The 27,071-nt window shown below is 37.0% G+C and overlaps 1 protein-coding gene across 11 annotated transcripts in view; it reads right to left on the reverse strand.

Annotated features, from left to right (window-relative positions):
- The window catches only part of LOC132792521 (phosphatase and actin regulator 4), a 138,200-nt gene that overhangs the window by 12,865 nt on the left and 98,264 nt on the right, over positions 1-27,071 (reverse strand). The window contains exon 1 of one of the 11 annotated variants that reach the window (XM_060801941.1): positions 23,475-24,778. The exons of 9 other annotated variants lie outside the window; for them this stretch is intronic. In XM_060801941.1, the coding sequence (XP_060657924.1) occupies positions 23,475-24,297 (823 nt within the window). In that variant the 5' untranslated portion in view covers positions 24,298-24,778. Of the gene's footprint in view, positions 1-23,474; positions 24,779-27,071 lie in introns of those variants that run through there. One more of the 11 variants, XM_060801942.1, reaches the window with a different exon arrangement.

Below are 27,071 nucleotides of genomic sequence, written 5' to 3' on the forward strand. Positions count from 1 at the left end.
TGAATATTTAATTGATCTCTCTCTCTAAAGCAAAAGCTTGCAGCTTCTTTCCCAAATTCCGAAATGCTGCACATATATCAATTTGATTATCAACACAATCTCCACACATTTCGCATTCTCTGTGCGCACTCTAATGACAATATTAATTAGGCAGAAAGTTTAGTCTGCTAATTAGCCAGCTGCCTGCCTGCCTGCTGTGCTGTGCTGCGCTGCCTTTTAATCAATTACGAGTCGCAAGTCCAAGGCTCAAGTCCAAGCGTCTCTCACACATGCCAATAAGTAGGCAATATGAAATTCGTGCGAGTGTGTGTGGGCGTTGTTGTGTGACGTCATTGGGAATTGCAATTCCATCGAGAACAATGCACAGATTTATTTATAATTCAGAGCAACAGAAAAAAAAGTGAACAATGCAGAGAATTTTTGGAAAGAAGCCGCAAATTAATTGTGCGGCTTCATGTTTGGCCAAGGCAAACACAATGCAAACAACCGGGCACAGAAAACAAGGCTCACAAACAAGGCCCTAACAAGCAGCAAATACCCTGTATAAAAATCAACTAAATGGGCAATGAACAGTTACGATTAGCAGCAGCAATGCATTAAGTTGATTTTAATGTGTGAATAAATTCATTCTACTTATTTCATTTACAGGGTATCTGCAGCTGTCATTTATGCTAATCAAGCTCGACATTCAGTTGTTGTTATTGTGGTTTTGCTTTTGTTTTCAACTCAGGATTTTTGCGCTCTGACAGCGTGTGGATATTTGATAAATAAACAATGAGGGTGGCCTGCGAGGACAGGCCAGGACGAACCACAGCACCGCAGAGCACAAATAACCAAATACTCGACTCGACTCGACTCAACTCGATGCCTTTTCATAGTCTAATTTTCATTTCGACAAAAGGGGCAAAGAGCGGAAGGCTCTGCAACTGAGCAATGCTACAGTTGGCCTTTGGGGAATACAGCAAAATAATAAAAAAAAAGGCAACACACACATGTGTGAATGTTTGTTGGGCTGCTGACGTCACTCAAAATGAGCGCTGGCTGCGGCTCTGGCTCCAGAGAAGCTGTCAAATGCCTGTGACATTTATTACGTTAACCATACGCCCGAGTGGCCAGCTGGCTGTCAGCCTACCAGCAGCAAGCCTGGCTGATTTGAGTAAGGTTTCACTTTAATAACGTTTGCAACAGCAACAACTGCCAAACAGTTGCCACGCCCATTGCCTCTGCTTCTCGCTTTGGCCTTAACACGTATACGCGATGTGGTGCACATAAATTTGTTACGGCCGCCAACGAAAATCAACGCCCCGACATAATTCATTAAATTTAATTAATGGCATATCGTTAATGTGCAACTGCCACGCCCACCTGTGTGACTCATACGCGCGCCTTGAATTTCCCGCACTTGCATTTGCTTTTAGCATATATTGAAATTGCATTACGCTGACTCAAAGATCTTTGTCACACATTTTTGTTTTCCTTCTCCCATTCGGACCATAATTTGCATACTATAAAGTATGTTTTGTCGTTTCGAATTTGACATTTGTTTGCTGCTCGAGGCACGATTCACATTTATGTTGAAGAAGCGACTCGAGAGGGATGCCATTTGCCATTTTGTCTGGCTCAGTCAGTAAAAACGTTTTGTATATTTCGATTGCTGCTGCTGCTCGTCCTCTTCCCATCTGTCAACAAACACTTCAACTATGAAATGCTTGCCTCAAATTTTATTGATTGAAACACACATTTCATACACACACACACACACAGTTCATGCATACAACAGCTGCTGATATTGTCATTTGCTCTTAAGTGAAAAGAACAATGTGAACATGTTTTCTCTGCGGAGCTGTGTGCGCTCTGCATTTCCAATGTTCCTTGAGGACAAATGTAATTGATTGAAATATATATTTCATTGGAAGTTCCAACTCCTCGCAAACATGGCCAATCGATGTCGAAGTAAATTTTATGCAGAATTCAAGTGCAGAAATTTCACTTCTTTGCTGTTACTTGATGTGCTTTAAACATCTTTGATAAGCTGGTCAATCGTTATGTAATTTAAAATTGTATAAATTACTGGGAATTGTTAAGCACTCAACAGCATTTAAAAGTTCTCTCAAGATTAAATTTTCTAGAAATATCTCAATCAATCAGTCGCAGAAATTCAATCGAATTTAATTTAATACTTTTTACGTATTTTTCTCGTAACCCAATTCAAATAAAATTTGTTATTAACTTTTCAGATTCTCATATTTGCTTTCGATTTGTTTCTCCAATTTTTGTTTATTACATTTTTGCCTGTTGTCGCATAATCAGTTGCCTTTTGATTTGTTTTTCCCTCCAAATATGCATATTTCTGATAATTTTTTATTAGATATTCCATGCGAGTGCATAGCTAACTTTTGAGTCTTAGGCCATCAGCTGCCACAAAAGTAATTTAACATTTCTTCAAAAATTCCAAAAGAGCCCTTGGCACTTAGCATGCCTTGAGGCACTTGTCAAACCGCATTTTCTTAATATCCACAAAAATTCGAGAAGCGCAACTTCACTCAAAGACGTCAGCTTATAAGTGTATTACACTTGAACTTTGCCCTTTCGATCTCGCTTTCGCTTTCGCTCTCCAATGTTTATTTTCAATATATACGCTTTTTTTATTTGTTGCTGTTGTTACTTTAGGTTTAATTCTTGGCAAAAGGTGTGTAGGCGCTGTTGCGGTGTCGTCGACACATTGGCCCACAATTGCGTGAACTGGCAAAATGCGTTTGGCATTTCGAGACTTGAATACAAAAATAAACAACAATCTCTCAGCATCAGATCACAACAAGGGGGAAAGGGAGTGCGAAGAAAAAAGAAGAAAATACCTTAGGAGCAATTAAAAGTTTTTATGCTGCAATCTTGTCGAGTGTGTAAGGGAAGACAGCGGGCAGCCAATTAAATGGCGATTAAAAATAAATTAAGTTTACTTTATGCACGAATTGTTAAAAACCAAATGGCAAAAGCAAACACAACACACAACAAAAACTGAAGCTGAACTGAACTGAATTGACTGAAAAGGCAGCGCGTATAAATAAATAATTTGCGCCTAGTGTCTGGAGCAGAAAAACACACACACACACAGAGAATATCGTAACATGAAATTGTGTATAAAGGTGAAGGCCGTATGGCCTCATAATACAGTCATCAAAAGCAAACTTGGCCAGCTATGCAATCTATACACACACAACACACTGAGAACGAGAGAGAGAGAGATATACACATAGTGATATCTATAAATAAACCTCTTGAAATATTTTTGTCGTCGTTGCCGCATTTTTGATGCGATTAGCCAGAGATTTGTTGTCGTCGTGTCTTAGCAACCCAATTCGAATGCAAAACAAATCCCCCCAATGAAATCTCTGACAAACTGAAATATCGAAATTAATTTAATTTCGTACCCTCTTCTGTATTCTCTGGGCCTGTCAAAGGTGTCGGCTGTTGTCTGCCTTTTGTATCATTTAATGGAACGTGGGCGTCTCAATTGGAATAGTTTTTGTCAGTTCCGATTCTTTTGTGTACAAAGTGTTAATAGTTTTTTTCTCTCTCGTTTTGAGGCAGTCAATTAGCCTAATGCCTAAAGCGCAAATACTTGTCATTCATTAATGTATGAATAACGCGTTGCAAGTTTTTTTTGTTTACATTGAAAATATTTATTGATGCTGTGCAATTCTTCCTACTGCTTACACAAAATTTATATATAGAAGATTTGCTGCCAATTCATTCTGATGAGCGCGCACAACACAACCTTATACATTTAGGTGAATCTAGAGGAATATAAATACAGTATTGAATGGATATTCAATAAATCATGTCGTAGATTCCAAGTGCTCGAAGCAACAATAATAAATTATTGATTGTTTAGAGCATCGAATGGAAATAACTGAATGGATAAACTAGCAATATATCGCTGATGTAGTTTATATAAAATAAATATGTTTATTTCAATAATTTCTTTGATATTTACTATAAACTAGCAATATATCTGAAAGTTTATATAAATAAAAATTAATTTCTTTGATTCATTTTAAATGTATATTGATTTTTCATTTAATGCGCAGTTTTTCTCGCTACTCAATTGATTAACAGTTTGCATTTTAACTGGCATAAAATCAAAGTGCTACAATGAAAGCTCATTGCCAATAAAGGATATTAACGTTATTGAAATTCAAACTGACAATTGCAAAAGAGCGCTTAACAAGGCATTTAATTCGAGTTCATATAAATGAAATTCGGTTTTAATTATGCCAAACCATAAAGTGAAACCAAATGAATGCGAAAATCAAAGTCTTTTATGTAACACTTTCACTTTATCTTTTTCAGTCTTCCTTTTGCTTTGTGTGTTTGACAATCTTTCGAGTGATAAATGGTTGCGTCTGTGACATTTTCGTCGCATCATGTCAAGCTGAATGGCAAAGCACAAAAGCTGTTTAAATAATTAAATTGCTCAATTGTTTGGTAATTATGAAACAAGCCAACAAAAAAAGTTTCCCTTTTAAGCCTTCTAGACATTTTTTTTTAGGGGTCGCCTCACTCAATTAGGAACGTTTAAGGAACCTGACGAAAAATGTGAAATGTTTCGCACAATACACAGAACTTAATTGAGTTCTTACGGCAGAAAACAAGGCGTCAAATTTGAGTCGACGCCGTCGCCGCCACAGAAGATGGTCGTTGAAAATTAAATTTTAATGGCAGTTGACACTTTGACGCACCGGCCACGCCTCCTCCAACGCCCCGCCTTCCCGCTTAAGAATTTCGTTTTTGTATCTTGTATTTTAATGGCAATTTCTTGCCGCATTGTTTCGACGACCACTCGGCGTATACTTAATAATAATAATAACAATATGTATTATGTTCGAGACGCAAAAATTTTGCGCTAAAATATACTTAGGCGACGCCACAGATTTACGAGTGAGCGCAACAATTTTTTTCGTGCTTTTACTTTCTTAATTTGATAGATGAAATCAGCGCTATGTTATGCACTGCGCCCGCAAAAACGAAACGAAAAACAAGCAAATGATGGCCAGAGAGAGAAAGAGACATACAGAGAGAGGGAATAAAAATATCTCTACAAATTCGGTAAAGGTCGCCACCCTCCGACATGGAAGGTGTGTAAATCTCTTCTGCATCCGTTTTTCGTTCACTTTATGGGGGGAATATGTCGTCGTAGGGCTTCGACTATCTGATTTATGGGCACAGAAATTGGCGCATATCGTAAAGCGGCAAGGCCGAACAAATAACATTTAATTTCGGTCGAAGCCGTAGCAGAGCTCCCCCAAAAACTTGATGGAAAACTGTTTCGACAAAGCCTCGCACATAAAAAATAAAGAAGGAAAACACAGACCGGTCAAAGTACAAAATAATACCATGAAAATAAAAATGAACAGCGTAACAAAGTGAGAGAGCAGAGCAGGCAAAACTTATGCAAAAGTTAACAATGGAACTTGGCTGGCAGCGAACTCAAAAGGATCCAACAGAAAAAATAAAGGAAACTTTATGAAGCTCTACACACACATAAGCACTTTAACTCACGTTAAGAGCGCGAGAGTAAGAGACAGCGAGGTGTCGAATTTATAGATGTGCGCTGAAAAGTAGGCAACGAAAAAAAGTGGCCAGAAATATATGTGCTGATAATAAATGAAACTACTCTGGCTATATAAATAAGTATAACCTGAAGAGCTTCAACAACAACAAAATACTTGAGATATTTCTTGCGAAAAATTCACACAAAAGCGAAAGGTTTTTTTCGTTGGAAATAATTTCATAAATCATCTTAGATTGCATTTGCGAAATAAGAGCTTAAGTGACTGGCAGTAATTTCAGACTGTGCTTAATTCCTATAGAGGAATCACAGTTACACACATCCTCATACACACGGTCGACTAAACACACACACACGCATTCATTGTGTGTAATGGGCGTAAACACGCAAAAGCGAAGGCAAAAGCAAAAAAAAATAGAATGAAAGAAAAACCTATCAACTAGGATTTGTAGCCAGGGCAACAGGGCAAGCAGCAGCTTTGGCGATATTTTATCCCAAACTCCAAAATGCCCCTAGAATCCGCTTCTCCCACTCTCGCCCGCTTTCGTTCTCTATTCTGGCATTTCTCACCTGCCCGTAATCACTTGTTTTAGCAGATTTCCTTTTTGGCTCAGTCATATTTAAGGTTTAAATTTAATGAACGAAAGCCTTTAATGTGCCTAGGCAATGTGCGCAGGTATTTTTCAGCGAGGGTGCTAAAAAGGTGGCGCCACAAAAACTGCCTAAAGGCTTAAACGTCTCAGCCGGGTTCTGTTCTGTTCTGTTTGCAGATGGTAGGAGAGTAGGAGACTCGAAGGCGGCACGTGGAGAGTGCTCGAATAACAGTAAACGTCACTTTAACGCTTGCCTCTTGCCAAAGTGCTTTTCACACCCAATTTCTGCACGCATGTAACAACAACAACAACAGCAACAATAATGCAGAAGTAGACGAGAGCGAGCATCGCGAGTTAAATGCTTTTCAGGCATAAAACTTTGACAGCCCAGGCAGCCGAAAAACAAGTAAGAAGGCGACATTCGAGTGTGTTCGACTATGAGATACCCGCCACACATTTTGAATAGGAGCGAACAGTACAGTATTAATATAGTGCAAAATACTAAAAAATATACCAAGGTCTAAAGTATACATTTGGTATATTGATATACTACATTTAACTGCATTCAAAATATACCATGATTATAAGTAGGAGTTTTTTCCCATAGAAAAGTATTTCTTCAATAACTTCTACATCAAATTACCCTTCTACCCTATGCACTATGTTGAATTTGACCCGTTTTTGTGGCCAAAATTAAAATTTTTGAAATTAACAAGATTTTTGAATGCAGGTTTCTTGTATAATGAAGGTTATTACTGTAGAAAGGTATTTTAAAAAAGTGGGCGTGTCAACGCCCACAGAAATCGAAAAAAAGCGAATATCTAAAGCAATTTTTAAGTTAGCGACCCCAATTTTGGAACTCAGGATGAATGTCCTATTTCAAATGCGTCCTGCAAATTTGGTCCAGATCGGATAAAAAATATGGAAATTATTCAAGAAAAAAAAAATCGCAAAGGCTTGACCAAGGGCTTGTTTATCATTTTGCGAAAAGTGACGGTTTTTTCAGGGTTTAACGCAAGTAATCTTAATAGGACAGCAAGATCAACAAGTTATGACAGTGTATATGGCATTTTGTTTCTCGCAAAAGCTTCTTGCTTACGCCACACTTCTAGCAGTTCTGCAATTCTGATCAAAATGTTGCTCACTAATAATTCAAATTACGCAAAAAACCGCAAAAAACGCATAATGAGCTTACATATTATGAATTCAGAATTGACAGATCTACAACATGTATATGGACACTCACTGAACAAATTTGAACATTTTAGTTAAAACCTTTTGGAAAGTTCAACTTTCTTTCGAAAAGTGACAAGGGAAGAACACTTACTAAATATACAAATTGTTAGAAAAATGCGAACAAAACACGCAACATATTAGTATCAACACATAGTAATAACTTGAAGAAGTAATATTCCTTTTGAATTTTATTATTTAATGATTTTTTGTGGAAGATATGCCAATTTGAAATTGCACCGCAAATTTAACATTTAACACTGCACGTGGTGTCCGCTTACAACAGCTAACTTTAACAGCTGTTATTTTAACATTAAACTGTTAAGTTAACATTTTAGGTATACAATATCGCGATTTGATCATTTCTTAACATGGTAACATTAAAAAAACGGAATTTTGAATACTTGCGAAAAATGAGTTTTGGCCACGAAAACGGGTCAAATTCAACATAGTGCTATGGGTAGCGGGTATAACAACAATAGCACACACACACAATCGCACTCCCACACACCACACACACACACAATGACACCTACTGCTACTTTTCTGACACTTTTTGCCTCTCGCTTTGTTGTTTGGCTACGTGCTTCGAGCTATTTTTTGTTATGTTTAATGCGCCGCTCGAGTTATGATTACAATTTGGACCAGCAGCAAGGACTACAAAAACACAGCAACACATATACAAATATGTAAGTGTGTGTGTATTTTATATATCTATATATGTATGTGTGTGTTGTTATGTGTTGGCCATGTTGGACAGCAGCAGTTGGGCCCATAAACTTGTCGTTGCTTCGTGTTCAGCTGCTATGCATGAGATTGTGAATGTGTGTGTGGATGTTGGATATGTATGTGTGTGTATTTGTCTTCTTTGTATGTATGTGGTTGCCTGTTGTGTGTGCGCAACATTTGATATATGAGGTTGCATGGCATGTCGTAGCACTATTAAGTATCAAAGCTTGTATTGGTTGCACACATTTTTCAATTTTGGCTAGTTTCTCTCTGCAACTTCTGCTGCTGCTTCTCTACTCTATTACGTGATAGTTGGCAAGCCAATAAGCTATTCGATTGCTTTATTAAATGTGTATGTGTAGCGCATTTGCAATTCGTCCTTTGTCCCAGCTTCACTCTGTATTGTCAGAGCTGTGGCAGCAGCGACTTCCATCCTTCAATCAATAGCTGAAGGTCATACAGCGAATCACAAACATAATAAAATGTAAGCGGCAAGCAACCAGAATGATAAGAACAGGGTCCACATTAATCATACGCCATGTGTTGTTGCTGGCACTCAGCAATTAGTTGCCACATAAATTCGTAGGCCTTTGAATTATGTAGCACAAGAAGAGGCTCAACAGTAAATTCTACTTGAATTGGCAACGGAAGTGGCCGAGTGGCAGAAACATGGCCAACAACAAGCACAGCAGAAGCAGCATTCCCAGCTGGTCCCGAAAAAGTTGCTTTAAGATTCTGATAAATTAGCAATAATATTTGGCAACAGCGGAAGTTGGCAAGGTCAACCTCAATAATGATGATGTCGTTTTTGTTTTTTTCTTTTCCCCTCTGATGATGCTGCCGATGTCGTTGTCTATGATGATGATGAAAATGTGGCAGACCATCGGCACTTGTGTTTTTTTGTTGATTTTTGTGGGCCAAAAGTGTCGCTCAAGAGTAAATAAATAAAGGCGTTTGCAATGACAACAGCCATAAAGGGGGCAAATAGGATGCGCAATTTCTCGAAATTGACATAATTAAAGTCACATTATTTATGTTCATCGTATTTTCTGCGACAGTTTTGTTTTTTTTGTAGTTTTGTCCAGCCAACATAATAATCATAAATTAAAAGCTCTTTCCAAGGCAACGACGATGGCGAAAACTTAACTCGAGAATAGAGAAATTATTGTTCATTGCCGCCAAGGCAAGCTGACTGCTATGATTGATGGTGATGGAGGAAGCTGAAAGTTAGGGCGTGGCAATAGCTGCCTGCTGCAACACCCAAGACACGAATACAAGCAAGTTTCTGTGTATCTTTGAGACTCTCGCTGAATGTCAGCAGCTGATCAGCTAATGATTAATGATGCACTTGGCTGCTACATACAACTGATTGATTGTTTGTCGTGAGACAACAATGCGAGATTAAAATGAATCAATAAAAATGATTAAGCAACTCGTCAATCTCTACTAATCTGCTTTGCGCTTTAAGCGACCAGTTGCATTTAGTATTAAAGAATTGGCATTTAAAAGTTACAAATAAGTTATGAAATTTAGAACATTTTTCTTTCTGTATATAGAATTTCCCATTAGAGAAAAGGAAATCTTTAAAAGTTTTGGCTACAAGAAAGTATAAAACACTTTTTAATGTTTAGAGTTACTTTAGCAATCAATAAATATAATCAATAAGATCTACTAATCTCTTTCACACTTTAAGTAACCAGTAAGAGTAAGAGAATTAAAACTTACATACATTTACATTTTTACATTTTTGATGAAGCTTTATTGATTTCTATTTATTCAGCCATCATTTAAACTATCCTTTACTTGTATTTAATATATACAAGAGAAAAGCAAAAAGATTTAGAAGTAATCCCTAAAAAAACGAGATTCCTTTTAAAGGTTACATTTGGGACTTTAGTAAGCCACTTTTAAAATGTCAGCTTAAGGACTGTCTTACTACAGTTGCCAAGAATATAAATAACTATACAGCATTTTGAGTTTATCTGCAAGATAAATGAATTCAAGCAATTAATCTCTTGAGACTAGAAAACAAATTAACATTTTGAGCGACCTTTCAGGTAACTAACGAATTTCTCTCTTCGCTCACAAATAAATTATTGAAGAATTTTGTTATTTTTTCGCGACGAAAAAGAAGGATTAATCCGCCCACTTGCGAGCTAAACTGTTGCAATAAATTTTATTCTACAATATGTGCTAATCAAACAAGTTGGCACAAATTTTCAGAGCGACAAGCGAACTGCTTTGATTTATATTTATTTATTTTTTATTCCCGACAATTTTCATAAACCTATTTATGCAGAGAGTCGTAAAATCAAAAACAAAAAAAGACAAACAGCGTTCTCTCTCACACCGCATATCCGAAAATACTAAATGCCTATATAGTATATAATATATAGTATGGTATAATAGTTGTTTGCCTGGCATTTTCAAATATTTGTGCATGTTTTTCTTTTTTGTGTTTTTTATTTTGGCAATCAAAAGAATTCAAGCCAAGTAAATAAAACATATGAATTATGTGTTGGTCGCTCGAGAGATTTTCTACAGGTTTATTTCTTGACGTCACAGCGCCACAATACAAAGAAGCGCCAAAGAAGAAGTCTCTTGGCAGCTTGTTGCCTAAGGCTCTGCGCAAAGTAGAAACGAAACACAACGCAACGAAAAATGAATCACAAGGAATGGAAAATATATATTTTTAACCTGTCGTGAAAATGCTTAGCGAGTGAGTCAAAATCTGTCACATGCACAAAGCACATCATCATAATAATGATAATGATTATGAATAATCGTTTGAGTATTATAAATACTTGCTCGATATGCGCAACTACTAAATTTAGAACACTTTTAACCAAAAATACATTTCTTTGGGTAACCTCAACGTAATATTCACAAGTTCATTAACATGTAAAAAAGCAGAAGCAGCAACAGAAGCAGAAGCAACAATATTAGACAACAAACAAATGTGACTTGTTTGAAGGTGAAGTTCATTAAAATTCCGCGTCACTCAAAAACAGAGAAAGCCAAACGCAACGCACAAATGGAAAACCACAACGATTGGGTGAAGGTCAGTTCGGCAAACAAGAAGACGCGCAGCTACATATAGTTTATGGTTGTTTATGGTTGCTCCCCTCCTCGTCCCCCCTCGCAGCATTGTCGTCAGCATATTTAGCGACCTGCTGGAAATTCGCTTTTTGGCTGTTTGTATTTATCTTGGCACCCGACGCCGACGTTTGGAGGCGTTGTTGTTGTTTTTTTTTTTAGTGTTGGCGGGTCGATGACGTTGCTTCCCCAAAATGCTGACGTTGCAAGTGTGCGGAAATGCGTTCACAATGAACACACAGCGAACACACAAATTTGGGATTAGTTCAGTCGGACTGGCATGCTGATGAGATGAGAGAGATTAACCGCAAAAGAAGTGAAATGGAAAACGCGGCGTTGAGCTGACAGCGCACGAGATAAAATGCGCTTTGGAAAATGTTTGGCTATTTAGTTGAGGGATTAACAAGTATTTAAGCGTATTTAAAATAGCAGTAAACAAAAAAAAACTTCAAGACTGTCCTTCACATTCCACTCAGGTGTGTAAGCAAAGGCAAGATTATTATGCATTAGATGTATAAACAGCATATTAAGTATACGCACTGTTGCTCATAAATAAATGATTAAGAGAGACACAGCCTCATTCCTGCTGCTAATCAACTTACAAAAGCAGTCTTGATATTTCCGTCACTCCTTAATTTCCTTTGCCCTCCCACTCTTTCCGTCGATACATTAATATTTTCGTTGAGCAGCATTTGGTTAATTAGCTCAAAGGTAATTAAGCCACAATCAATCAAAGCCGAAAGGCCAAAGAGCTACGAGTGAACTATGTACAGCAGCCAAATTACACGTTATCTGTCGACCAATGAAACAAAATTGCTTTTAATTGAATTGACTTTGTTCTCTCCCTCTCTCTGTGTGTGTTGTTTTCGACAACTTTAACAACATTGTTTAGCTCGTAGCAGACAATGTAATTAAGCTTCTGCATAAATAAATCAAATGTCCAGATAACCCCAAACACAACAAACTGACAACAAAAGTCTGACCAAAAGAATGAAGAGCAATCTACGCGTGAGTCTGAAAACATATGTGACAGCCCCTTGTGGCATCATCATAATAATTTTGCAAAAACTTGATAGCAGCATGCAAAACTAACCGCAAAACTTTTTCCTGACAGTCAACGCCTGACAGTCATTAGTCATGGCAAATGTGACTGCCGCTGACGTTGATCACAATCCCGATGATAATCATAATGACAAGAGACCAAAAAAGGAAAAAAGAAGAGAAAAAGGAGAACCTTGATTCAAGGTTGCCCTTGGTGCAAGGTCTGCGGACTGGTTACCGCAATATCAAGGGCATAAATCTGGTCGAGACTGCAGTTTATATTGCATACTTTGTGGTCAGCCAGTCTGACCTTGAGCGAGTGCTGCAAAAAGGCGCCAATGAATAATTGAAAGCCTTAAAGCCACAGAAAAGAAATGTTGAAAGCAAAACAAAGATTGCTTTTGTCAGTTTCCAAAAGATAAATGTTAAACATTGTTTTGTATTTACTTTTCATTTGCAAAATGTTATTGAAAAACATAGAAAATTTAGCAATTCCAATAAATTGCTGTTACGATATTAAACATTAAATCAATATGCAATTCTCCTTTTTCGGTCTTTTATCATAAGCAGTGCGTAAACAGGAAATGAAGTTCTTAAGCACTGTAAACAATTTAAAGGGTCAAAGTCTACCTTTTTTTGTGTGTGTCGACCATTGCGGCATACCCTACTTAGTCAAAGGACATAAAAAAAGAAAACCTAAAGGCCAGTATAAAGTATGAAAAAGAAAAGACAGTAGAGGAGGCCACAAAAGCGCAGGCCAAGAAATTATGCAACGGAAACGAAAGAAAGAAAAAAGCAAGACACAGAAAAAACCCGCACAAAGCGAGCAAAAGGAATGCGGCACAAGGCACACAAAAAGTACGCCTATATATCTTGTATATCTATATAGTATATAATATTTACTATATGAAGGTAGCGCAGAATAAATACACGTATTGAAGGTTATGCGGCGCTGATTTCGCTTTAGGCCAGCTTTTAGCTGAGGTCGCATTTGTGAGCATCATCTGTCTGTCTGTCTGAGATCTTGTGTCCTTTTGCCCGACCATCAAAGTAAAATGCTCCCTGGACAGTCGACAGGCCAGAAAAAAAGGTTAATTAAAATTGTCCGTTTGTACATTTTAAGACTTAGGTTGCAAGGAATTTAAGTGGCTCGAAAGACTTTTGTAGCTTCTGCAAGTATTTCGAGTATTTTGAGTATTTCTCAATATGTATGGAACTCTGTCTCTCTTTGCTTTGTACTTCAGTGGCCCATAAGCGCCTTATGCCACAGTCCGTGTAACCCAATCAACTAAAAGGCTTTCAGAAAGAGATGGAGTAAAAGAGAGATAGAGAGGGGAAATCTCAACTATGTGTGACAGACATTTAGAGGCTGACAATAAGAGCCCTAAAAAAGGAAGTCGACACTGAGTTGCAGGAAATTAAAATTTAACCCAAAATATGCTCAGCAAGCGTCACATTAAAATGAATTACCAAGTGACACAGCTTCGGAAAGCGAGAGAAGGCAAAGAGACAGAGAGAGAGAGGGAAACTTGTAAGTATGTGTGAGCGAGAACGGAAGCGCTTAATTTGCACCAAAGCACAGAGTCTAGGCGCATTTTCATTTGAATTTTTAATTTCTAGTCTCTGACACTTTTTGCATTAGTTTGACACGTGAAGCGTGGGGAGGACAGAGATGGAGACGGCGACGGAGACAAGGCAGGGCTAGGAATTATACACACCACTGGCATCTATTTAAGTGAGTGAAAACTTTGCTCAGCATTACATAACAACAACAGCAACAACAACGAGAAAAACACCCACAACACACACACACACACCCACACACACAACAGCTGAAAAGCTGGCAAACATTGTGCAAATTTTCAACGCAAATTGTTGAAAGCGGCTTCGCATATTTCATGCAGAGAGCGAGACAGACAACCGAGCTAGTAGCTACAGATTATGCATGACTCTCTGCGCTAGAAAGAGGCAGCAATAGTGTGGAGTTTTTTTTTCTGCCTGCAAATTTTATGCAAAAAAAAAGAGTGAGCGAGACCCCAACATACAACACACAATGGCAGCCTCAACGCTAGTAAATAAAATTTTTGCCTTTAACATTGCAGCCAAACAAAAACGATAACAAAAAGTCAACCAAGAATGTTTTTTGTAAACTCAGTTACAAACTGCACATGAAAATACCCTGTAATAAAATATACTTATATGGCTTGGAAATGAAGTTGACTGCATAACTTTAAGAGTTCAAGTTAATTGAAGAAATTTATACCAAAAAACAAAAAAAAAGATTGCCCAAGTTTCGCTTTTTGTTTTTCAGCTATTACAGGATATATTTCATTTACAACAAAAACCAAAAAACTCGGGGAAAAGTTGTGGACAGGAAGTGCAAAACATTTTAGCTGCCAGCTGCTGGTTTTCATTTTATTTTCACAGTTTTATTTTGCCATGTGGCTGAATACACACACACTCAAATATATATATTATATTCATGTGTGTGTGTGTATAGAAATTTCGTGTTCTTTGTTCCTAATGGAGCTGATTTTAATTTAAAGATTAGCGTTGAATTATTTAAGGAGCATAGCGGGCAAACAATTTGAATTATGTGGCGAACAAAATTATGCAGAGTTTTTTTTTGAGTGACGCGTTCCACAATCAAAACGAAGAAGAGCGAGAAGAGGAGACATAGATAAATGGGCATCAAATTAGTTCAACATGGCGTCGGGCTTTTGGTTTACTTTATGTTTGTTGTTTGTGAACCGCACTTGTTGCAGCCTTGAACCCATGTTCAACGCAAAACGAACCCAAAAGTGTTGAACAAAAAAGTATTGGCTCAACTGTAATTTAAAAGGGCACACACAAACTTGGGCAAGTTCGTCAAAGGTTAAACATTGTGTTTTTGTCTATGCAAATATTGAAACTACAATTAGAGCTAGTCTCATTATGCAAATTTCTTGTGCATTATTCTGCACTGTTGGCTTAACATTGCCAAGCAGTTGTTTAAGTGAATCTTGTTTGATCAGTTGATGTTGCATTTTTTATAAGGATTCTTTTACCGCAAATCAGAAGTTCTTCTTGTGCAGCAGTTGCTTAGCAATGAACGTTATGCTTTCGTTATTTGGTTTCTACTTTACATAACGTGACTAGTTTATACACAGCATATTGTATTAGGCATTTTATGAAGCTACTCGCTGTGGTAACTTTAGTTACAATTTAGAATATTCAATCAATTTTTGGTGAAATTTAGAGTAAAAATATGGTTTCTTTAAGAAATTTTAATTGGCAATTAGTTGCAAGAACATATTGACTTTTTTTGGCAAGGAATAGTAAATTGAATGAAGTGAGTTTATTAAAAATTCCCTTATTGCATAATTCGCCATACTTTTGACTGAAATATTATCACATATATATTGTAAAATCTTTAACATTATCACATTAGTGAAATTGGAAACTAATTGCATAAATACTTGGAGAATACTTATGTATATTTTAAAGAGGATATCGATATATCATAAAAAGACTTTGAGTATACTTTAGTACATTTTCCGGTATATTGACTTACTATTCTTTTAAGTTAATACTATTTTGCTTTTAATGAAAATGTATAGCGGGTATTTCACACTCGAGTGACTTTCTTACTTTTGATTGCAATGTGAAGAATACGTACAAACAACAGAAAAAAAGTGTCATTATATCATAGTTTAAATTGCAATAATTATAAATAATTGCATTCAATTAAATGTCACAATTCGAATTAAAATATTATCAAACAATTAATTCTATAATCTTTTCTAACTTCTTTAATAATATTCTCACTTTCATATTAGTTTGCTTTCTAAGCTCAATAATCTCAACACTCATCTTAATTGTTGCAACGCTAGCGCAATCAGATTTAAAATCTGTTTGTTGATTTACTACTTGCAATAAATAAACTTGCAATTAGACAAACGAAATGCAATCAAATTATGTTAGGCTGCAAAATTGAATTAGCAACGGACACCCAACGACATAAAAGTAATTAGTTAACATATTTGCTAACTTCGTTCGTTGGTTCAGTTCAGGATGACAAATGTGCAGCAGTGTAACTAAATGAGAATTCTTCTCTCTCTCTCTCTTTACATTCGACATGCGGTTTTCGACAGTTGCTGTAAGCGGTAAGTCGATACTTCAATTTGCTGTTGCAAAACCGCAAAATGCTAAACGCAATGAAATGAAACGTCACAGCAAACAATGCGCACAAAATGGCGGCACACACACACACACACATAGAGTCGCATATACAGAGTTCCACACTCATACAGCGAGCTGTGCAAATACAAATAGAGCTGAACAAACCAATGAGACAGTGTTGACTGCCGGACTAAAGCTGAAGCCGTGGGCGTGGACTGATGGGCTCAATGTTGCTGTTGCTGTTGCTATTGCTGCTGCTGTGTTGCTGCTGCTTTTGCTGTCCTGCTGCTGTTGCTTTTGCTGCTGCTGGCATGTCCTTCAACAAAGTTGACCTTGCACTTGCCACTTGCTGCAGTTGCAGTTGCTGCTGCTGCCGGATGTTGATTTTCATGGCTGCCGTTTTGGTTTTGCCCTGCGCTGTGTGCAAGGACGCAGCAAGCTGATAAACCCACCCACACACACACACTTACATACGCACACACATACACATGACTGCGTCCACGTGCCGCATAAAAAATGCATTGAAAAGTGCGTAAAGTTTTTGCCGTCAGGCTCAAGGCTTATTCCTCTCTCCCTCTTTGCCTGATGTTTAATTACACATTTTGTGCAATGCAAATTTTTGTTCAAATTTTTTCATACTTGCTTTGGACTTTTGGCTAAGCGCCAACCCACACACACACACACACACAGAGTGAAAGAGACAGAGAGACACACACGTGGCCAGCAATTGTTATGTAAAACTATCAAAAATGGCAATTTAAATGCCGCCCAAAAAAGTAGGCTATGAAATAAACCAACAACAAGATACAAGTTTTGATTGCTATCTCACTTCTGTATTCCTCCCTTTCATACCTATCTCTCACTCTCTCTCTCTCTCTCTCTCTCTCTCTCTCTCTCTCTGTCTACCTCTCTGTCTCCTTCTCGTTCTAGTTGTGTGTGCGCTTGAGTAATTCAATTTAAATTGTTTTACAAAATGTTGGCATGCCATGAGCTCTGCTTATTGTTGCAACAATAACACAAAAGAGTTCAAGGCGCATATGCTCGACTGTGAGATATGCTGTAGTTAGTTTCGTGCGTGTTTGAATCTTATTGAAATTCTCTACGAATTCTTGAAATATAATATGACTCTAATGCATTTTTTAGGTAGCTAAACAGTAGTTAATTTTGGTTTGTTGGAATCTCATTGAAATTCTTTAGGTAGCTAAACTAAAGAAGAGGATACCTAGCTTTGTTCTACGTTATATTTCTTTTGTTTGTAAGGATATAAGGATTTATTAGGATTAGGAGACTGATTCGTTGTATTGAAATTTCATACCTTAATAACACGAATTCACATCTCATACATAAACTAAATTTTTGAATACAATCAAAAGGATTTGACATATTAAAATATATCATTTTAGTTTGTGAAACCCTGCTCAATAGCTTTATCAATATATTTACTTTATATATACAAAATATATTATAATCACTCTACATATTTCCCTCACTAATCATACCCCAGTTCCAACATTTTCCATAGAGTATAGGAACAAGCAAAGCGAGCACCACAGCAACAGCTGTCAAAATGAAATATCCTTAGCAAATGCAGCTCGAGTCGAAACGCAGAAATCTTATATGGGGAAAAAGGATTCACAAGGCAGACAACAACAAACAAAATGTAGCGCAGGTTATAAACTGGAAACATAAATAAGCGCATTTCTGACTTGAGCGAAATGCATTAGAAATCGCAGCATCCGGAGAAACAATCTCAGCTGCTGCTGCTGTAGAAATTGCAAATAGTTTTCATTCTGTCATGACACTTTATGAAATGCCAAAACGAGAAACCAGAAACTTGAATACAAGCAACTGTCGAGTATAAGTTTGCATTGGGATGGATAATTGATTACAGCAGTATCAAATCAGAGCATTTCTTTCTTTTTATCGATAGTTTTATCCCCAAGTTTTAAACGAAGTTTGGACACATTTTGATTAATGCATACGCAAACAAAAAAAAGGTTTATTTTTTCATTTTACTTATCTGTCGTTTGTGATTTTTATGCACAGTAAACTCACCTGCAAATAGAAAGAAAATAAAGTATTGGAATTAGTCAAGGAAAAAGATTTATAGCTTAAACGCTTAAGCGGCTTATCTGCAAGTAATTAAAAGTTAATCAATGCAATTTAATGTAATTAATATCAGCAGCTGCTCTCGTAGCATAATTAACTTCTAGAAGCTGCGCGACAGCGTCAACAAAATTTAAGGTCCCCACCCAACTTGTTTTCTTTTCTGCTTTCTGTTTTATTTTTTTTGCCAAATCATAAAAAGTTTCGACAAGTCACGCATTCAATTAAAAGCCCAGTTGTAGTCGTCACCTTGCTGCCTTCATCATCTCTCACTCTCACTCTTTCGCACTCTTCACTGAGTGCGTTAATGTTTGCGGATTATAACGCCAAGGTTTAAGCTTCAGCCTCAGCCTCAGCTCCAGCTCCAGCTCAGCTGACTTTTCAGTCCGTCGATGTGGTTATAAAAACTGGCATTTGCATTTAATTATTAAACGCTGCGCTCGACGGCTAAGTAAGTGGATGGCTGGATGGGAAGTGTGTGTGTGTGTGTATGAGTGTGTGGGACGGATTTGTGGCACAGCCGTCATTACAGTTACCGTTATGTAATGCAGCATGCGGCATGGCCCGGAGAGACGCAAAGTTTTGCGGCAACTTCAATGCCACATTACCAATTGCCTCGAGATGTGCTTTGCATTTCTTTCGCGATACTTTGCAGGATTCTCCACAACTTTCTCTCTTTCACTTTCTCCATGCACCTCGCCATTTGCCACGTCTTGCTTTACAAATTCTGTGCACATTGCTTGGCTTGTTGCAACGTTTAATGCAATTTCAGTTAACTTTCTTGGCCCATTGCGAAAAACTCTTTCCGCATCTTTCGCTTTCCCCATGCGCCAAGTGCACTTAAAAGTTAGGCCAAAAACTCGACGCAAACGCCAACGTCAAAGCAAACTTTTCAATTAACTCCCAATTAATGTGGGCCGCCTTCCAAAGTGTTGCAAGTTCTGGGGTCGCCACCATCGAATGGCCAAAAACTATCAGCGATATTAAAATTTTGCTTGGCGTTTGTGTGTTGTGTGTGCAAGATGCTTGAGTGGAATTTTGCATCGATGCATGCGACAAGCGCACACAAATTCTTAAGGTTGTGGCATGCAACTAATCGCAGTTTTGAGGGGGGCAACCAAAACTTTCAGAGACTGGGAGTCTTGTATGAATAAGTTAAGTTAACGCTTAAGAGCAAACAAGAAGAAGAACGAGGTGGTAAAATTGATAAGACAGAGAATTTGTCTCCAAGGAACAAGATAAACGTTAAAGATCAACACACTGAAAGGAAACTGCAAAAGTTTCACGACAAATATTCAGAGTTGATGAACATACATTATAATGAGGAAAGAAAGATACGGTCCCACTATTAATTTTGAAGAAAAGAGGAAAATTCTGCGGTATTATCGTTAAAATATAGGTATTTAATGTACCGAAAATATACTGAAATATATTTTAATATATATTTGGTATATCAATTTACCGCTTAATTTAAAAATACCATAAGGTATAAAATATACTAAATTTTATGTAAAATATACCACTACCTTAAAAAATATACCATAGCGTACAGCTAGAAATGTATTATATATGCATATTTGGTATATCGATATACTACTACATTCAAAATATACTATATGGTCCAAAATATACAATATTTTCTCTAAATTCACAGTTGTGTGTATTATAAGAAGCTTCGGGAATAATTTACCAAATCAACAGCACAAATTCAATGAGGCTGAGGTAAAAGTTTTGTGCATAAAAGACTTCGACAAGGATGCTTACTATCTGCGCCCTTAAGCAAAAGGTTTTGCATAATTGCAGTAAACTGTTCGACAAATTTAACAAATTTCAATAGAAAAACTTTTCATAGAAGAGCCCAACAATCTGGGCTAGCTAAATAAATTGCATTATATAATCGTATTTTGTGTGTGCTCTCTCTCTCTCTCTCTCTCTCTCTCTCTCTCTGCAATGCAAATAGTTTGGCATAGTAATCATCATCATCTCGATTGTATTGCATAGTTGCAGTTTGCCCGCAAATCATGTGCTTCCACAACATTTTCTCCCTTTCACTGTCTCTCAAGGGTTTCCATCTCCACCCCATTAAGCTTTAGAATTTAGTTTTGCTTGGGTTTTGGCCTGTGGCAAGTTCTAGAAATTGCTGCCAAAAATATATCGTTGGCAGGTGAATGCAAGCAAAATATTTTAATAATGAAATGAATGGCTAATGGACCAGTTTTCTCTTCAACTTGCTGACAGACTGACGGACTGACTGACTGACCATCAACAACAACAAAACTGCAAGACAAACTCAAGTCTTGACTGGCTTTTGTATAGTCGGATTTATGGCTTCAAATTGTTTGTTTTCACTGAATATTTCATAACATTGCTGCCCTCTCACCCTTTCTTTAGTTGGCTCTGCGCTTTGATGTTCGAGTTATGAGATGAACTGTGTGCATTATTAGATTGCCAGGCATTCGACTCTTGGCAACGAGACAGCCGCCAAGCGTATTATGCAAATCGAGCAAATAAATAGCGAATGCATTGCACAATAAACCCAATAAAAACAGCAAGAAAAAACTTGTTGTCTGCAAAGTTTTTTTGTGAGCCAACTTTTCGCTATGCGAATGCGACAAATTGGATGGCGAGGCGACAGAATTTCGACACCTCAATAAGCATTTTCCGCGCGTGCACGCATTCGAAATGCAATCAACCATCGAGGCGACAATTTGCAATTGAAATTGCAATTGCAGTTGCAGCTTTAAACTTATTTTTTATTGACTTTTAGCAGCTGCCAGCGGCAGTTGAATGAGAATGAGAATTGAGAATGTGACTGATGATGATGGCGATGAGAAGCTTATCCTGCGGCATCGCACAATGTTGAAATATCTGCATATTGAAGTGGAATGTCAAGCAAACTAAGCACTGTGTGCAAACTAGCTGAAGAGTTAGAGTGGGAATATATATAAACGAGAGATAGAGAGAGGGGTAAACATCTATGTACACATATATAGAGACTTATAATCCCAGTGAATGTCAAACATCGATTCGCTGGCAAATATGTGTTAAGCATGGAAACTTTACACACACAACTTACTTTACGAGTATCACAACATTCGTGTTGCATTAAGAACAACAACAGCGAGCGGAACAAGAACAATAACTGGCCAACAACATTTTCAATTAAGTTGCTGCACACACTGCACACACGCTTGCTCGCTCGGCTTATGTCTAATCCCCTGACCACCAATCTGCCTCGAGCCTTGCCAACAATTTGACGATCTCCCTCCTCCTCCTCCACTTCTACTTTATGTTCACTCACTGCACGGTCATAAAACATTTACGCATTTTATGTTGCTCGACCCGAAGCTGCTGTGGGGACCAATTTCGATTGAATTTTGCAACAAATTTTCAAGATGGCGCACAAGCAAGAAAAGGAAAAAAAAAACATCAGTCACGGAAATATCGACAATCAATAGACCAACATTTTCAGCGTCAATGCTTATTTAACGAAAACGAGTTTGAATCAGCGTCTGATTATATTTTGAAATTGAATTCTTTTACAAACAAAATTCATTTCAAAAATCAACATGTGAAATGCTCAAACTAAAATTGATTTCGATAAATAATGTAGCAGAAAATTGCAGTCTAGCAATCAATTATTTTGGAATATAAGACGGTAAGTAATCAAATTTGAATTAGATCAATATTCAACTTATGAAACGGTTGAACTAAAATTAATTATGATAAATAATGTAGCCCACAATTACAATTACTACATTCATAATATAAGAAGGTACGAGTATGTTAAGAGGGAATGTAATCAAATTTGAGACAAGCATTTGTATCAAATTAAAATCAGCATTACACTCAAATTGATTATGATAAATAATCCCGCAAATAATTGCGGTCTAACAAACAGTTAGTTAATATTAAAAGAAGGTAACACAACAATTTTATCAATTAGAGCAAGTTTCTATCTGTCAGCAATTATATAATATATATTATTATGGCAAATAACTATTAATTTGATTACTGATTTGCTAGTCACGCAATTTGTAATTATCATTCATAAAAATATGATAATTGATGGGAATAGTAAATTAGTTGACAGTTGTTCATTGCGCCAAAATAATTTATTTCTTGTCCAAATCAATTATGTTTCGGTCTTCTAATGTTATCAGCTTTCGCTTTTAATCCTTCATTACTATTATTATTATTATAATTATTATTGACAAATTGCCTGTATTTGTTTTAATAAAAACTGAAAATGAAAATATAAGCTTATGCATACAAAGCCTAAGAAATGTAGCATACTTTTTAGGGAACTTACATTGAAGTAACATAAGCTCTCAAAGCTTGGAAATGTGCTATGTAAATTTATAGTAGTACAGCCAATTCAAATATTCACAAAATTAGGTTTGCATAGTCAAAAAGAAAACAAATAAACTCTAATACAATATGGTACACAAATAATCCATCAAACATATGCAACGTCTTGGACAACACACAAACTCATTTTGCAGACTTTAAAAAAAAGAAGACTTAAATGTATTCATCCAGTCGACCTTCCAATTAGAGTAGTGTAATGATATATAGTATACTATTATTTTAAATGTTGAAATACTGATTTTAGTTTTTAATTAATTCTCTATGAAGAAAATAGTCTTCCACCTTTGTTTCGTCTAAGAGTATAACTTAATTAGGCTTCATTTCATTGGAAATATATGTATATTTATAAAAGGAAAGGCTTACAAATTAAAGCTGTAAAGTCATCAAATAAGTAGCTTACAAATGTAAGCTGCTGTTTAGTCAGCAAATAAAGTAGACAAAAAAAACCTTCAGTCAGTACTCGCAAGTAGTTAGGACAATTCAGTCAGTTGCACGACAGCTGCCCACAATTCTCGCCCCATTTTATCTATTTTTTTTTTCTGGTTCACAGGCCATTAAGTAAGACCTTTGCTTACCTAAACTTCGCTTGACTGTGCCACGTGGCTTGCTGCTATTGATAGTAACAGCAATGGTTGCCGTTGTCTTTGGCTTAAGCTTCGGCAGCGGCAACGGCAAAGGCGTCGCCGACAATGTCAATGTCTTCTGGCTGCGAGCCAACGAGTGTTGCGACTGCGATGGCGACTGCTCCTGGGTGGTGGCGCTGGGCAATGCCGAGGTCGAGACCGAGGTGCTGGCGCGTTTATAACCCTCCGTTAAGAAGGCCGGAGGCGGTGTGATGGGCGGTGCCGGAATGCACAGTTGCTCATCCACCGGCGAGCTGGCCGCAGTGCTGGGCGCTGTGATCGATTCGCGGAGACGCAAGCCACCAGGCTTGAGTGTGGTTGAACCGCTGCCAGCGGCGACGACGCCGCTGTGATTGTGATGGCTGCTCTCATTGCAATAGAGCTCCAAATGATGTTTGTCACAGCGACGCCGTCGGCGTATATTTGGCGCAATCGTCTTCATTTTGGGGCCATGTGCGGAGGATGCGTTTGCCAAGGCGGCCGCCGCCGCCGTTCGACTGGAGGAGGAGCTGCCGTCTTTGGAATTGAGACGGATGTAATGTACACGAAAGATGCGCACTGGTTGCTTTGATTGTTGTTGTTGTTGCTGTTGCAGCAACTGTTGCTGTTGTTGTTGCTTCTGCTTTTGTTGCTGATGTTGCTGGAGATACTCTTTGTAGGTTTGCTTGCGTGGTTGCGGTTGTTGTTGTAGCTGTAGCTGTAGCTGCGGTTGCGTCTGCGTCTGTGACTGAGACTGCGGTTGGCTATGATTGCAGGCTGTTTCGTATTGCAGCATTGAGTTGCCGAATCTTGGCCGAACAATCAAAAGTTCAATTCAAAATAGTAACTCTCTTTCTTTTATATTTTGTTATTGTATATAGATATATATGTATATGTATTTTTCTGGTATATATATTTTTAATTGTAGTTGTATATGTATGTAGATTTCATTAGTTTTGCATTTAAAATGGAAGCTTTCAATTGCTGCGTTTGTAACTTTGTTTGCATTAATTTGTATAATGTGTTGCTGTCTCTGTTGCTCCTATTGTTGCTGTCTCCCTCTCTCTCTATCTCTCTTTCTGTTTCTACTCTGTTTGCACTGTTTTGTGTTTTGTTTTGGCTTTTTGGGGAAATCAAACAAATATTTGCACGTTATTTGACTTTACTCCAAATATTGCATTGAAATCCAATTCAATTCAAAAATTCAATTGTGTTTGCTGCGCATTTGATTTGGCAATAAATATTTATTTTTGATATTGTTGTTTTAATTCAAATATTATATATATATATTTTTGATAATTGTTGATTTTTATATTCTCGTACACTCAATAACAATTACAATATATTTGCTTTAAATATATATTAAAAATATTTTTGCGTAATATTTATTGCAACATTGAATTCGAAGCGTTTTTATAATATGTATATAATTTATATTGTTGTATATAAATATTTGGTTTATTCTTTGGTTTCTCTCTTTTTTTTGGTTTTGTTTTTCGGTTGTATAGTTTAGCATAAATATTTGCGGTTTAATTAACTGTTAAAATCAACTCACATCAATGTACTGAAAGCCTCTTTGAACGCACGTCTTTTGTTGGCTTTTTTTCGTTTTTTTGTTTTTTGCTCTGAATATGTTTATTTATTTACTTATTTCGTGTATATCAAATATGTCTGCATATTATCGATTAATTAGTTTTTAATTTAAATTTGCTTTTGTTGATTAAAAATTCATTAAAATCGTAGTATTGTTGTTGCTGCTGCAGTGCTGCTGTTGTATTGTTGTCTTCACTTCAATCAGGAAACAATGTTCAAAGTTGTATTTTTATTTTCTTTTTGTAGTAACTTTTTGTTGTTGTCTTTTTTAATAGAAACTCTTGGGTTTTGGTGTTTTTTTTTTCTCTCGCCTGTAAAATTTGGAGTGTGTCCTTTTAATTAACTTGCCCCACAGAGACTGTCAATAAATTTCGATCCAAATGTATTGGCAATCCAATGAATGCAAATTTTCACCAGCAAAAGAAGCAAAAGGCAAAAGAATGAAACTTTTTTTCTTCTACTTAACTAAGTAGCTTCCTATTCTCACTCTCACACCCTTGCTCGACTTTTGCTCTCTCTCTCTATCGGTTGTGGCCTGTGTGTGCCACGCCTCATATTGGAATTGCTAATCAAACCGAGAAGAGCTGCCGCAATGCTCATCATTATGTAAATGTTGATTTTTCATAAAATTAATGACTTGGCACCACATTGAGGCAGGCTTAGAGCTGCGTGACCAATCCCAAGGATTGCCGGGGATGAATGGATGGAAGTTGATATTGATGCCACTGACATATTGGCAGCATGCTGCCTGCTTGCCTGCCTCCTTCGAAGTCTCCTATCAATAGCATTGAAACGTGCCCAAAATATTCGATTTGATTTTACGATGTGAACCATAAAAAACCGTTAACAACAAAAATCCAAAAAAGGAAAATTTTGCAGCTCACAAATGAACAAAAAGAAAAAAAAAAGTTAAGGGCGTGCCAGCAAAGTCGAATAATTAAGCCCAAGCCACAAAATCGTAGGGGAAGCATAATGTAATTTTGATGTTTTCCTGCGCAGCCAAATTGAAAAGAGCCACGAGTGTTTTGCTCCACTAGAACAGAGTGGAAGATGGGCAAAAGCGGTGGCAGCAAAGTCGCATATGGCTGCGACAAATGAGGCGGCATCCAATCAGAAATTGCGTTGCGCTTTGGCTATAACTTGTCACTAGAATTGATGAGGGATAGTGAAGGAAAACAAAGCGAGGGTAGAATAATAAGATACCCTTTAGTGGAAGTAGTTCTAAGCTTAGAATAATGAACAGTAATAAGCTATGAAATATTTACGAATATTACGTATACGATATGCCGATATATTAGACAGTTCATTTATTACTAGGCAATACGTATAAAGGTATCGACTATTACGAATACGCTACCTCAATATTAGGTAAACGTTGCGCAAATATTACGTATACGTTTAGACTGAAAATGAGCATGGTTTACACTTAGAAACTATACTTTGACAGCCAAAAATTTGATTACTTAAATAGTGTTAAGCAATAAACAATTTGTAATATTACGTATACGTTACGTCAATATTACTTATACGTTCAAAGATACTAAAATGAAAATGAACTCGCCTTCAATACTTGAGCAATTACTCAACTGTTTTGACTATAAAATAATTTTGAATATTACTTATACGTAGCCAAATTATTAAGTATACGTTGTACAAAGTTTAACATTGTATTTAAAATCAATTCTTAGGCACTCGAACAATAGATTACTAAACTATTTTATAAGAAACTTTCAAAATTACGTATACGTTAGTATTGCGTATACGCCACATTCTTATTAGAAGTAGGTTCAATGTGACAAGTTGGCAAATCAGTTAAATCGGAAGTATAGAACACTTGTTTGCTTCCAATTTACAGGGTATGCTGGCTAAGCGCACAAGCCATGCTTGTCATTATGCTGCATGACAACGCAATCCACTCGGAGATAGAGTAAAAGAATTCCATTTGCCAGGACAGTCAGACAGACAGACAGCCAGAAC

The sequence above is a fragment of the Drosophila nasuta genome, chromosome 3 (assembly GCF_023558535.2).
Source record: "Drosophila nasuta strain 15112-1781.00 chromosome 3, ASM2355853v1, whole genome shotgun sequence".
Taxonomy (NCBI): Eukaryota; Metazoa; Arthropoda; class Insecta; order Diptera; family Drosophilidae; genus Drosophila; species Drosophila nasuta.